Source organism: Carettochelys insculpta, chromosome 29 (assembly GCF_033958435.1).
Source record: "Carettochelys insculpta isolate YL-2023 chromosome 29, ASM3395843v1, whole genome shotgun sequence".
NCBI lineage: Eukaryota > Metazoa > Chordata > Testudines > Carettochelyidae > Carettochelys > Carettochelys insculpta.
Genome location: NC_134165.1, coordinates 11,466,470 through 11,481,261, shown reverse-complemented (window position 1 = coordinate 11,481,261; position 14,792 = coordinate 11,466,470). Strand labels below are relative to the sequence as shown.

Genomic DNA, 14,792 nt, shown 5'->3' with positions numbered 1-14,792 from the left:
CCCCATGAGCTGCCCAAAACACTTTAATTTGGTTTAAAAAGCTTGTAATTTCGACTCACTGTTAGCTTTTCCTGTCTGCAAAAGACCCATGGATAGCTGACAGAAGAAACCTACTTTGTAGATGTCAAACTAATCTGGGTTTCAAAGTATTAGCACTGCTCCAGATTAAATTGTGGAGATCTTTTCAGAGTAGCTGAGGATTGGGATGGCCAAGTGGAATGAATGTAGGATATAGCTAATGCTACCTTATCCTTTAAAAGAACTCTTGCCAGCATACCTTAGGTGGTTATGTTCCTGGGCACTCATGGCTCAGAAGTGCCCATGCAAGTATCTGGAAATCCTACTGTGCATTGATCACCTTCTTGTTCAGTTGCATTCTTTGCCAGTGGATATTGGAATACCTGCAGACTTTTCTATTACAACAGAGCTTTGGTCCAAGAATGTGCTCATCTGGAATCTCTCAACCAATTTTTGTAGCTCCACTTAAAGATGCCGAGTAACTGTGTATGTTGCCCTAGGGCACTGGGCAAGAGAGGAGCTGCAAGTACCTGGTGACTCTAGCAAAATAAGGTCTTTCGAGGTACTTACTAACTGATGGCATGCATGCTCTAGAAGGGGGAGGGCAATAGGCCACCTGTGGGCTAGATGCGTTTTGCTATGGTTAGCCCTGCCACATGCTGCTTCCTGTGGCTCCTGTTGGCCACAGATAGCCGTTCTTGGCCAACAGGAACTGCGAGTGGTTGTACCTGTAGCTGCTTAAGTAACTAAAATGTCTAGCCCCCCAACAGGACTAACCCTGGTGAACTGTGTGGCCTGTGGGCCAGTTATTGTCCAGCCCTATTCTAGAGCTTCTCATAAACCTAAATACATTTTGCAGGTAAGTGTCCTTTGGGTTTTGCTGAAAAAAAGCCCTGATTCTGTGTATGCTGAGCAACCCCAAACACATGGAAATGAATAAACTCTTAACTGTAAATCAAAGTGTAACACCATGAATTTGTTATAAAAACATTTCCAGCAAACTGTACAGAAACATGTTGTTAAATAACTGTTGGTCTCTTGCCACTGCAAAAAATATTGTGGGAAAGAAAGGCTTCGCCCATGCAGGGTCCACAGATATCATGTAATTTCTACCTTGTCTGCCTATCCCAAGTCACCTGAAGTTGAATGATAAAGCTTAAGTCTTTAGAAGTTTCTTCCTCACAGAGAGGGGAGAGGAAGTGTTTTAAGTTGCTTAAATATTAGTTCCTGAGAGAGGGATTTCATTTTTTAGTCCTTGTATAACCCCTTCCCCAGCTTTAGAAATGTAGTTCTTTATGGTGGAAAAATAACAATTTCATTGGGTGGAAGGAAATTGACTCCCAAATGCTTTATAGCCTATTGAAAGAAAGTAGTTTTGATAATGCAAATGGCTGATCTAATGTCAGTGAGAAGGTTAACAGCAACTCTGGCACGTAGAAACAGCAGGTAGTTGTGCAGGGGAGGGAGGGAGTGAGGGACTGGTAAATCAGAACAGGAGGAATATAAACTGCAAGATTAGAAAGGGAACAAAAGTCCAGCCAGATAAGCCAGGTCAAAGACTCATGTCAGTTTAAAGTTGCTGTGTTTTTGTTTGTTTTTTTGTTTGTTTTTTCCCCCTTAACTCATTCTTGAGCAAATAAGATGCTTAAGGGGAGGAGAATTAAAATGCTAGCATATTTTGCTTGTTAAAATTGGCAGGGTATTCTGGGTCAACTGATGGTTATTGAGGCCATGTTCTGGAAAATACAACGGATGAGAATAGCTTGTGTGGATGAGGAGGGTGGAGAAGACTTGGTGAGACATCTAAAACAAAGCTTTTTAATTACTAGATTGAGACTGGAAGGCTATGTGAAGGATATTCTTAGATTCCAGATGGACACCTGTATCCCTTGTCTTTTGGATGTCTCTGTTTCTCATTGAATTTGAGCCTGATTGGGTGTTTTTTTTGCTCAGTAGTGCTGAGCTCAGCTTCCACCAAATTTGCATGGACCAGAGGGTGCTTACAGGCCCTGAAAATAAGACACAAAGTGTCACAAATTGAGCCTCCCAAACTAAAAGCAACTGTTTAAAACATAGACCTAAAAATAGCCATTGCCGAAGGGTAAAGGGACTGGGAGAAATTGAATCATGCCTAGAAGTCCCAAATCCAGTTACTTGTGTTTAATTTGTGTGTGCATTTAAAGTCAGCTTACAATGCAGATGTTACCTAGCAAAAGATAAATAAGCAAGCCATGGATGATTAGTGGAAAAAATGACGCATACCAGTTAATGTTCTTTGCTGTTTGGTTATATCCAAAGAGAAGAAGGCTGAAATATCAAATATGTTTAGTGCTTTAAACCGTCCTTGGTTGATATTATATGGGAGTTTTGTTTCTTTGGGCTTTAGCACTTTCTAGTTGAATTATCAACTGACAGAGATTTTAATATATTATCTCTTGGGGTTAAGGGGCAGAAAGAAGAAGAGGGAGGGGTTTGAGACCTTTTTAAACTAGCTATCAGGTTTTCTTCTTGGTCAAGCTAAGGAATATTTTTATTTGTGTATTGTGAAGCCATAATAATTGTGTTATGGGACAGAGACCGCCATTTTTTGCTTCGCCTTCTATATGCAGACTGAGTTCCAACCTTCTATCATCACTACTTTTCACTGTGCTAGAGAGATCACTACAAGTAGCATGTTGTTTTCAATAATTAGGCACAAATTCTGCACAGTATTTAAACAGCACCACTAAATTCAATGGCCTTATTTTCATTCTTAGAGAGGTATGTGCTTAAGTAACTTGCTGAATCATCTGTAATTCAGAAAGGCTACTTTGTTCCATGCACATGGTACTAATGTTATCAACATAAACCTAACTCTGAGAAGCAACTCTGGGTTATAGCTTGTTGAAAATGTGAATGTCATCTGAAATATTAATACATGTCTCTTGATTCTAGAGACTGCCACCTTGTTGCCAGGATTATATACTTCTTGCCTGGAGCATCAGCAGGTGCCAATATCAGTCTTCTGTATCTTGACTTTAAAACATTTGTGTTGACAGCATATTGGTAAGTAGCTCTTTACAAAAGTATTTTAGAATTACAAATTATCCATTGATTACTTATGGTTCCTTTTGGCATTAATAGCCAACTCTAAATGTTGTCTCTTACAGAAACACACATTCCAAAAAAATTAGTTACTTCAGCTCAGAAAACTGAATCCTCAATTACCTCTAAGGCTATGTCTACACTAAAGTGATCTGTCAACAAAAGTTTTTGTCAAAAGCTATCTTCCAACAAAACTTCTGTCGACAGATAGCAGCTAGACTGCAAAGTGGCTCAAAAGAATGATCCATTCTGTTGACAGTCAGCTGGAAGCACAGCAAACAGGGCTGCCCAGTGTCCCAGAACCCTTGTCCGTCAACAGGAGTTTCTCCCAGAACATCTAGACTGGCTTTCTATTGACAGAGGTGTTCTGCCTCATGGGGGAGTGGCAGAACGCTTTTGACAAAAGCACCGCGTTCTGTGAATTTACTGTTGACAGAACGCCTTGGGAATGTGGACACTCCATGGGTTTTGTTGACAAAATGTGGGTTTTGCCAACAGAACTCTCTAGTGTAGACATAGCCACAGGGTCTTACATACCACACTGGCAGTGTAAAGAGGCATCATACCCAATTTAAGTCCTTCATGCTGCCAGAGCAGAGAAACTGTGGTTTCGTGTAACTGCATCAGGAACTGAATTTTTAGCAGCTTTTGTTCTAATGACCTTGGAAGTGTGGTGGTAGTTCATACTTTTTGATTGCATAGAGGGTATCAGAATGTCTTCTGTTGAAAGGTATGTATCTGGCATAAAAGTTTTGTGATGGCTGTGGAGCGTTAAGCCCTGTGTTTTACAGAGGCTGGAGTTGTTGTTTGCAAATCATGAGAACGTAACAGCTGTAGTGGGTTAAACCAAAAGTCCATCTAGTCCAGTAACCTGTTTTCTGACAGCAGCCAATGACAGATGCCCCAGAGGCAGGGAACAGAACGGGTAACCCTTCTGTGCCACCCATTTTGAGTCTCTGACAGACAGAGGCTAGGAACACCATTCCTACCCATCCTGGCTAATAAGTATTGATGGACCTATCCTCCATGAATTTATCTAGCTCTTTTGAGCCCTATTAAAGTCCTTGTAACCACTGCATCCCCGGTAAGGAATTTCACAGATTGGCTATGCACTGCGTGAAGAAATATTTCCTTTTTGTTTGTGTTAAACCTGCTACACTAATTTCATTTGACTTCTAGTTCTTATGTTAGAAACAAGTAAATTAACTTTTCTTTATCCACTTTTTTCCACACCTTTTCATGATTTTATATATTTCCATCATATCCTCCCTTAGTCTCCCCTTTTCTGAACTGAAAAGTCCCAGTCTTTGAAATTTCTCTTCCAGGTCCAAACTGCTAATCCATTTTTTTTGCCCTTTCTGAACCTTTTCCAATGCCAGGGGGTCTCTTTGAGATGAGGCGACCGCATCTGTGTGCAATATTTAAGATGTGGGTATACCATGGATTTATATAGAGGCCGTATCTGTCTTATCTCTATCCCTTCTTTATTGATTCCTAATAACGTTTCTTTTTTTGACTGCTTTTGCACATTGAATGGCTGTTTTCAGAGAACTTTCCATGACTCCAAGATCTCAAGTGTTAATAGCTAAGTTAGCCCCCTTTATTTTGTATGTATAGCTGTATTATCTTTTCCAACATGCATTACTTTACATTTATCAAGACTAAAATTAATTTGCCTTTTTTTGGTTGCCCTATCATCTAATTTTGTGAAAATCAAACTAAAATACATAGTTCCCCCTTCACTGCTTCTGCTTGATGTGTATACTAGCATAGTTTGTCTTGGTGGCATGAGTGAGGCCAAGCCCTATTGCAACATATTAGCCACCCAAATCACATTAGAAAACAACAAAAAACCAAATGGGAAGAAGGGGCTTTTGAAGTCAGGGGGTCCTTTCAACAGGCCCCCTGTCTACATGTGTGGCATGTGTTTCGAAAGCATCAATTTCAAATTGTTTGGCATTATGCTAATGAGGTGCTGCATATTCATGTCAGCCCTTTTGAAAGGAGGGGGCTAGTGTAAATGCAGCTTTAGAGTGAAGAAACATTTACGTAGACTAAAGAAGTTTAGGACTAATATGGACAATACCCATTGAAATAAGGGACCCTTGATTAGCATGATGTTCACATTATGTGAATCTGATTTTGCTTAACCCTTTCTTTCTAAGTCAGTGTTGTATACTTGTCAGTAGTAGCAGAAAATCTTCATCTGTTCCTCATATTTCAAGAACTTGTCTGTCTCCTTGCAGATTACTATACATCTGATTTTAGTTTAGGCACGTCCAATCTTTAGGGCTCATTGTCCTACACTTATTTAGGTTAATATAATTATTCACTTGGGGTGTGAAGTAGCCAGCTGCCCTCCTGCGTGACACAGCTATGCTAACCTAATCCTTGCAATGTAGATGCAGCTAGGTTGATGGAAAAATTATTCCATTGACTTAACTGTCATCATGCAGCGAGGTGATGACCATACACTGATGGAAAAAATCTTGTATAGGCTGTTTCTGCACTATGGGGTTATGGTGACACGTGATATAGTCGTTAGGTATGCTAGTTTAGTCCTGGTGATAGATATGGCCTCAGTCTCTCATTTCTATAAATGAGTGGTAGAGTCTGTGAATATGCTGACACTGTAGTTGTTTGTAAATATTTTATAGCACCATAAATTGTGCTTTACAGAATGCAGATAAGATACATAGGCTTGCAGTCTAAATATACTTTTGCTTAATTCACAAGTACATGTAGCTTTTCAATTTCAGAACTGGGGTCATTCACCAAGTTTTTGTCAATTGAGTAAATGTGTGGCTCAGTGCATAGGGCACTAAACTGGGACTTGAAGACCTGGTACGTATTTCCAGTACTGCTACTGACCTGGGTGACAGGTCAAATCACTTAATCTGTTTGCTTGATTCAGATTTTTCATGTGTAAAATGGTAATAACTAACTCCTTTTGTGATGCACTTTGAGAGCCCTCACACTGCACTTTGTCATCTATAGGTAACTTGCTACATAGTTAGTACTGCTAGTCAGAAGGCTATGGGTGGTGGTATTGACTATTAAAGTCAGCATATTTCCTGTTTTTAAAAAGTATTCGATAGTTTAATGTTGACTTACAAGAGTATGGAGACCAAGCTGGTTAGTTCAAATCTGTTCTGAGGATTTTTTTTCTCCCCAGGGTAGTATCACACTCTTTGCTAATAAGTATATTGCTTTATCTGCAATCCTCTGACCTGTGACTTCAGGTGTGGAGCTCTTATCTGTATTTAGGCTAAAAATAGTATAATTGTAGTTATCTCAGACTTGTGTGGTCAGAAGTGAAGTTATTTCCTTCTGGCCTTGTCTCCTTCATGTTCAGATAGGGCAGAAACTTACTTCTTAATATCCAACTGGATGAAACAATGAGAACTGGGAGTTCATAGAACTCGGTTTCTGTTCATGTCTGTGGTACTTATCTTCTGGGCAATCTTGATCAAGTCACTTCATATGTTTCTGCTTTTTGTCTGTCTTGTTTACTTGGACAGCATGCTTTTTCAAGGCAGTGTCATTTTGTATGTGTGTTCAGTGCCTTGCATAATAGGGCCCCAATCTTGATCTTCTAGGTGCTACTGTAATACTGCTAATAATAATTATTCATACCAATGACTGTGAAACACGCTGGGATTTACTCAAGCCAGCTCTACACTAGGGATAAGCTTGAACTGAGATCCTCAATTTCAGCTACATTGTGTAGCTGAAGTTGACAGTATCTTGACTTTTTTGGCACTGTTCCCACAGTGCCAAATGCACCTCTCAACTTACTTCTTCAGCCACTGAGGCTGATGGGGACATTCTCAACGTTTTGATTAACATGTATTTACTAGATCAATTGTTGCAGTAAGTGTAGATGTAATCTTATTTGATGTATAGTCAGTGACCATGCAGTTCAGTAGTCCTTGCAAAGGAGATTTTTCTTAAGTAACTGTTTGTTTAGCTTGCAATTCAATAACCTAGAAAAATGTGTGTGAATATTGTTTTGAAAGTAATGAAACCCTGGTAATACAAAACTTAACCTGTTCTGTGTTAAAAGCTTTCAACGCTGTAAATGGAGTCTTAAATTGAAACTTTAAAGGGCGCGATCCATAGTCTGTGCAGACTGAAGGATGCCTACAGTCTACAGAGGACTTGATCACTAGCATTAAATGTGAAGATTTCAGTGACAGTAATGGGACTACTCACATCCTGCTTTAATGTAAATGTCCTTTGCAGGGTCAGAGATGGAATGTTCAGAATACAAAGCAGCTCAGTAAAGTTCTCCTCCACTTGGTGAATGGGAAGAGGAGATTTTTGTCTCCAGTTGTGACTAAAGTGTGTGTGTGTTTTTTTTTGTTTGTTTTGTTTTTTTTCTCCAGATATACATAGCCTCTCCTTCCCAGCCCCAAATGTCTTTGCTTAGGCTACTTTCTGACCCTAAAGTTGTTCTAGTTCAAAGTAAACTGATGTAATCCCAGAGGCAGTGACAACCCTGGTCCCTCGGCAGGAGGGAATTGAACCTGTGACATTAGGGGCTAGTGTATCACGTGAGCTACTGGCGCTCAGCCAAGGCTATAGAGCCGAGACTTCAATCTCTCTTGTAGGCGGTCTCCGTGCCTTTGGGGTTACACTGACTTGTAAACTGTTTAGATTCTAGAAGTTTTGTCTTCTCAACTTTCTTTGAGTAAGGCTCTGTTATCAAAACTTATCCCTGGAAAGGGGTAAACATTACCGGAACCTGTGATTTGTTTCTCCAAAAGTACATGATCATAACAGATCCAGTCTCGCCCACTTGCTTCCTGTGAATCGTCAGCAATGTTGCTAGAAAAGGAACTGACAATTGAGGGCTGGGGCATTCTGACGCTGCCTTTGGGTCACATGACTACAGCTTTGCTCAGAGTCCTATATTCTCAGTTTACTAGTCAACTCCACCAGTCTGTCACTAGAGAGACAGACCTGCCTGCCAGGACCTCTTATAGCTGCATGTTTCCAGAGATCAAGTACTGCAGGTAAATAGCTTTTTAAAATCTAGCTTACTGATTTACCCAGTTCCTACATGCTCCCTCAGTCTCCCTGCTCCAATTCTGCTAATTTTGTGTAACATTCACTGCATGTAGTGTGATCTTTCTCAGTAATTTTCTTAATGCAGGCATGAGATGATAACCTTTCTGAAACACCGAGGGGGTAGCTGTGTTAGTCGGTATAGTAAGATTTATTTTAGAAAAGTATCCCTAATGTCTGTCTGTCTAATTTAATATTCAGTAGGTTTAACAATCCATTTACTTCACTTTATCTTTTATTTCCTTTTCATTTTCGTTTGACATGACTTTCCCCCTCAAATTAGGAATAAAGTTGTGTTTTCTCCCCTTCTCTCTGTTCTGAAAGTCTTAACTGGTCCCTGAGCTAGCAATTTCAGCAATATTTTTGTCTAACACAAAAAAGCTTTTGGATTTTTTTCTTCCCTCCCCCCCTCCCACCTGCAAAAGTTAAGGGCAGTAATGTTGCTGTAGTATTTTGGCATGTAGAATCTACAAACTGTAGTTACTTGGCACTGATTCAGATATTAAATAGTATTGTGCTTATATTTGACAGCTCTATGGCATCTTTAATCTTTGTTTTTTGGAGAGGGTGGAACATCAAGCCACAATTTTTAGTTTACACATACTACTTCTCTTTCCATTCCAGTAACCTTTTGTTGTTGCAGCTTTATTTTGTATTAAATAGTGGCACCATAGCAAGCTGATAGTTTTTGGGCAGACTCATGAGCTGCACAGACAATTGAAAAGTTAGCTTCTTTTAATCCTACTTTCAAACCAGGACTCTGGTGCAAGAGATGCTCAGCTCTGCACTTCTCTCTTTGGATCAGATCCTGCAAAAGCTTAAGTAGCTGTATGAAATCAAAGACTAGAGGAAATCCCATTGAAGTCAGGAGGATTTTTCAGCGTGTAAAGTTTAAACATGAAAGTTATTTTTGGTATTAGGGTCCTGATAAGTGTTTTTTTTTTTTTTGTTTTTTTTTTTTTTTGTTTTCAGATGGTCATGATATCCTGCCCATGAGAAGGGACCTCAGTTGTTGCAAAGAGATAACTGCTGGTATTGTTATGACTACTAAAACCTCCTGATGAATTGCTGTCTGGGTGTGAAATTGTAGACATATCAAGACAGCTAGACAGATACATATGCAGTGCTGGGGAGGAGCCAATAGTTGTGGCACATGTAGGTATCCATGACCTAGGGTAAGGCAGATCAAAAATCCTAGAAGCCAAATTTAGGATGCTAAGTAAGAGATTAAAGTCCAGGACCTCCCTGGTAGCATTTCGGAGAATGCTTCTAGTTCCATTGTGTGCAGGACCACTTAAGCAGATCTGCAGAGTCTTAATGTGTGGATGGAGATGCTTTCTGGAGGAAAGACTTAGGCTTATTAGGAACTGCAGAACCTTTTAGGAAAGTAACAGAGGAAGCCGTGCTAGTCTATACACTAGCAAAACAAAAAGCAGTCAAGTAGCACTTTAAAGACTAGCAAAATAGTTTATTAGGTGAGCTTTTGTGGGACAGACCCACTTCTTCAGACCATATCCAGAACAGAATATTGAGTCTGTTCTGGTCTGGATATGGTCTGAAGAAGTGGGTCTGTCCCACAAAAGCTCACCTAATAAACTATTTTGCTAGTCTTTAAAGTGCTACTTGACTGCTTTTTCCTTTAGGAAAGGATGAACTTACACAGGAAGCATGGGCTTCATCTAAACCAAAACAGAACCAGATTAAAAACTCCTCTAGGCTCTTTTTAAACTGAGAGCTAGAAGAAACCTGATGGCTAAAGAAGAGCAAATGACTTAGAGAGGGATCCCTTAGGACCCTTTCATAAAGTGCAGGTAGAAACTGAAAAACTGTCCAGTGAGTCCCATTCAGTTATAGCACACGAAGACAGACAGACAGTTAAATATTGGCAAACTAGCAAAAATTTGCCTGGCATTGTTTGGGTTCTTCAGTCAATAGTGATGAGAGGGTTTTTTTTAATAAAAGGAAAATGTATCTGCTGTACACCAACTCCCTGCCCTGAGCCCCTTCTCAGCCTCCTGCCCTGATTCCTGTACCCCAATCCCCTGCCTCAAGTTCCCCACAAACCTAGCCCCCTGCTTTGACTCCTTTCCCCTTCCATACACACCCCCAATCCCCTTCCCTGAGTCCTTCCTCACCCCCAGCTTCTTGTTCCCTTCCTGCCCCTGTGTGAGAGTAAGAGCAAAGTCTAGAGCTTACCTGTCCTCCCTAGCCAGAGGGAGGAATGCAGCAAACAGCACTTGCTCCCTGACAGGAAGGGGAAGATCAAGTAATGAATTTGAGGGGTGGGGGGAGTTTCAATCCTCTCCTCCCGCCCACCCAACACAATCAAACCCTTACCTTGCTTTAAATTATAGGAGGAAGCTGTACACCAAATTTGGTGGTCCCAGCTCATATTGTTTAGGAGGAGTTCTTGAACAAACACAGTTGCATAGACTCAAATATGTAGAAGGTTTAAATGCTTGTCTAAAAAAGCAAATAGATGTCAGGGATGGTGTTTGGTCCTGCCAAGAGAGCAGGGGGCTGGACTAGATGACCTCTTGAGGTCCCTTCCAGTCCTAGGAGATGTGTATCTCCAATTATATAATATACTTTTTTGGGTGGGGGAGGGGGATAGCTCAGTGGTTTGAACATTGGCCCACTAAACCCAGGGTCGTGAGTCCAATCCTTGAGGAGGCCATTTAGGGACTGGGGCAAATAACACTAATACCATTCTCTGAAATTCACTCATATCAGTATTTTTCTAAACAAGGATATTAATACAAAAGGCACCATAGAAACTTGGTGGTACAATTACATGCAATGGGGCAAAGTAATATTGCAGCACAATATACAGAGGACTGATAGACTAGGTTGTGCTGGTGGAGGAGTGGCACAGTAAATGAAAGAGCATGGAGTCAAATATAGTAAAGTGAATCAAACTACTTTAGATTCTTTGTGGATAGAAATTCCCTGCTTGACTATAGTGAACTAGGAATATGCTATTGGCTGCCTGATCAGAATGGTGATGGTGATTGTGAAATGCCCAGGGAGATGACAGAGAGGCTACAAAAACACAAAACCTAGCATCAGTGGGGGGGTGGGGCGGGGGGGCTTCAGCTCTTCTCATGTTTGATTTGAGACTTTTCACCTTTGGACAGGATGCAGAGGGAAAATTTCCAAGTACCATAAAATGACTTTCTTAGCACAGCTAGTCATGGGGCCCACAAGGAGAGGGGTAACTCTTCATGTAGTCCCAAGTGGCATGCAGGATCTGCTCTAAGAGGTTAATATAGCTGAGCCGCTTGTTAATAGCAAGCATAATGTAAATTAAATTAGAACACCTTTGGGGGTGGGGGGGACCCCAGAGAAACCCACTATAGTATTTCCCCCTTTGAAGTTAAATGCTACCTTTAAAAAAGAGAATCCTAGTTAAATAGAAATTGAAAGGAACAGTCACCAGGGTGAAATGCCTGCAAGTTGCCTAAACTTTTTTTAAAAAACAGAGGCTCTGATTAAATGTATATCCCAGATTAAGACAAAAAAAAAAAAGTGCCGTGGCTACACAGAGTAAAAGAGATGGCTAGAGGCAAAAAAGGCATCTTTTAAAAACTGAAAGGCAAATACCACTGAGGGAAGTAGAAAGGAACACAATCTGGCAAGTCAAAGTATAAGAAGACAGGCCAAAATCTGTGGGTAAAAACCCACAAAATCTAAATCTCAGGGTGTTGGGGAGTTAGCTGTGCCGATCTGTAATTTTTTTTAACAAGCAGTCCTGTAGCACATTAGACTAACAAATTTATTAGCTCATGAGCTTTCATGGTTAAAATCCACTTCATCAGATAAGTAGTGTGGAAATTACAGAATCCAGGGTATAGAGAGCAGCAAAAGAAGTTACCTGTCATTATCAGGGCCAGTTGTTAATGAAGCAAATTAAGTCAGGTTGGCAGTGTCTCATCTTATGTAGAAATGCGAATATCAGAGGTTTAGAAATTCTGAAGCAGGAACCCTACCAAACAATCAATAGGGCCACTGGATGATCAAGGCTAGGGTTGAGCAACCTTTTTGAGGCAGAGTGCCAAAATTTGACCTTTTGATGTGTACGTATGGTTCAAGTGCTGGTGATACTTCTTAAAATCATCAATAGTCCTACTTACAACAGTTTCATTAATAAATTAAGATGCTATCAACCACCTAAATGGTAAAGCTCTGCATCAGCTGGTCTTTTGTTAATCCGCAGGTGGCATAGCTTTGAGCAAGCTTCTGGCTGCATGGGGCAGGAGGGCTGGGGGTTGCTGACCCCGATCAAGGTGACAAGAAGCCCTTAGGAAAGACAAAAGAGAAGTTGAATGAATTTGCATCTCTTCACTGCAGAGGATGTGGGGAATATTTCTATACCTGAGCCATTCTTTTAAGTGACTGATCTGAGGAACTGTACCAGACTGAGTTGTCAGTTTTGGAACAAATTGATAAATGAAACCACAATAAGTCACTAGGCCCAGACTGCATTCATTCAGCAGTTCTCAAGGAACTCAAATGTGGAATAGCAGAACTATTAACTGTGGTAGCTTAAAAAGCCTCTGTGTAGCTAATATAGTACCAGTTTTTTTAAAAAAGGCTGCAGAGGTGATCCTGGCAATTAGTCTTTTGAAGCCTAACTTCTGTACCAGGAAATATTGTTAACGGGTGATTTAGATAAAATGTGAATTACATGAATTGATATAGTGTACTCGGACTTTCAGAGACCCTTTGACAAGTGTTTATACACAGATAATTACCAATTGATGTGCTTTCTCTGCATGGCTATATATCAAAGGATGCTGTGCAGGCTCCCAGGCACACATAGTAGTGGTGTACCTTCAACAGTGGACGAGCTCAGTGAGCAGCAGGACTTTCCATTTCCCCCACTCAGCCAGACAAACACCCCTTTTCCCTGTGATCCCTCTTTTATATGTTGATACAAGCATGTACATATTGTCCCTCTGGGCATAGTTAGTTACCACCCTTTATCTTGTACCTGTAAATTCAGTTAAAACATCTTCATCCGTTGTCCTGACCTTTCTGTTCATCATCCTGACCTTATCGTAAGGACGTGTGAACCCTCTTGCCCTGCTACCCCCTTAATATCACAGGAGTGTGTTTACACCATAACCTTGTATCAGGATGTTTTATATAAATACTTAGTGCTAGTGCCTTTGCAATGACAGTCCTGGTCTTGGCAAGTCCCTGTGTTAGATAGGTATCTGCTTTGTAACAGGGCCTGACTTTTGATTGCAACTTGACTCACTAACTTTGCTTCATCTCAGCTGGGCCTTATGCCAGGTGATGTGTCTCAGGCTCTACTGCAACAAAGTTCTGTTCCAAAAGGTCTTAAGAATGCCCATAGTGGGTCAGACCAAATGTCCAGCTTGCAAATTATCCTGTCTTCAGACCGTGCCCAATGCCAGATGCTCCAGAGGGAGTGAACCTTACAGGTGGTCACTGAGTGAGCTCTCTCCTCCTGTTGTCTATTTCCACATATTGCCTAGTACTCTTAGTTATTTCTGAAGTATCTGACACAGGCCACTGCTGGCAGATGGAATGCTGGGCTAGATGTGCTATTATTTAGATTTTAATATAAGACTTGAACCCATAAAAATGAATACAAATGCTTGTGTGAGTGTCCCTGGATCCATGACATCAAGAATAGACTTGACAGATTTTTGAAAAACATGTACAGATGTGTGTTCCATGGTCATAGTATAAAGGCGCTAGAAAATATTCCACTTATAAACAACTTAATCTCTGGATTCAAGTGTCTTCGATCCTGTCTGTCACAAATTGTAACTAGGTACCTTTATTTTACTATTTTAAGGGTTTGGATTGGAGATGTGTGTGGGTATTGATGTCAGGTGTAAATTTATGACTACACTTAATCCTTCATTAGTATGATCCTATTTCACTATGCTGAATAGAGGACACCTGCTAAAATCTGACAAAGCAGGTCTTTGCCTATGAAAGTTTATGCTCCAAATTATGTTACTGTATACGGTGCCATAGGACTTCTTGTTGTTTCTGGTAAAATTAGTCATTCAGCAAGTTCAAATGCAATCGGTCGTACAAACATTCAAATTAACATCAAGTTGACTGAGCCCCTGCTAAAAGAAATATTATGTAATTGTATTCTTCTTATTTACCTTCTCATTTGAACCTGGAGGCCTTAGAGAAGAGGAAGGAGGATACATACACACTCGCCCATGAACCTCTGTCACATCTGAGAGATGACTAACCCAATCTTGCATGCCTAGCACTCCTCATTTCATGCCTGGCTGATCTCCTAGGATGGACCTACCTCTCCTTATAACTGGCATGGTGTCTTCCTGTGGCAATGTGGGGGGGGGGAGGGGGATGCAAGGTCACATGCTTCCCCCCCCCCCCCCAAGATTTCCACTAGGTTCTCGCTAAAGTGGGGGCAGCAGCAGTCTTTTTCACACAGTGCAAGACAGAAACAATGGGATCTGCTTCAAGTTGTGTGGTGGAAGTTGGGACTGTGTGGGAGCCATGATCTGGTAGACCACCTCTCCTCACCCCACCCCTTACCACTGATGCAGTGTGGGTGGATGCAGCTGTCCCCTCCTCCCTGCAGAGCTGCAGTGTCAAAAGGC

General features: G+C 40.9%; 1 protein-coding gene across 10 annotated transcripts in view; it reads left to right on the top strand.

The window, feature by feature from the left end:
- The first annotated feature begins 2,952 nt into the window (after positions 1-2,952).
- The window catches only part of VDR (vitamin D receptor), a 106,168-nt gene continuing 94,328 nt past the window's right edge, over positions 2,953-14,792 (top strand). For 3 of the 10 annotated variants that reach the window (XM_074980116.1, XM_074980120.1, XM_074980117.1), the window contains exons 1-2: positions 8,067-8,120; positions 9,145-9,204. In XM_074980116.1, coding sequence (XP_074836217.1) covers positions 9,165-9,204 — 40 coding nt within the window. In that variant the 5' untranslated portion in view covers positions 8,067-8,120; positions 9,145-9,164. Of the gene's footprint in view, positions 3,064-8,002; positions 8,121-9,144; positions 9,205-14,792 lie in introns of those variants that run through there. The other 7 variants (XM_074980124.1, XM_074980119.1, XM_074980118.1 and 4 more) reach the window with 6 other exon arrangements.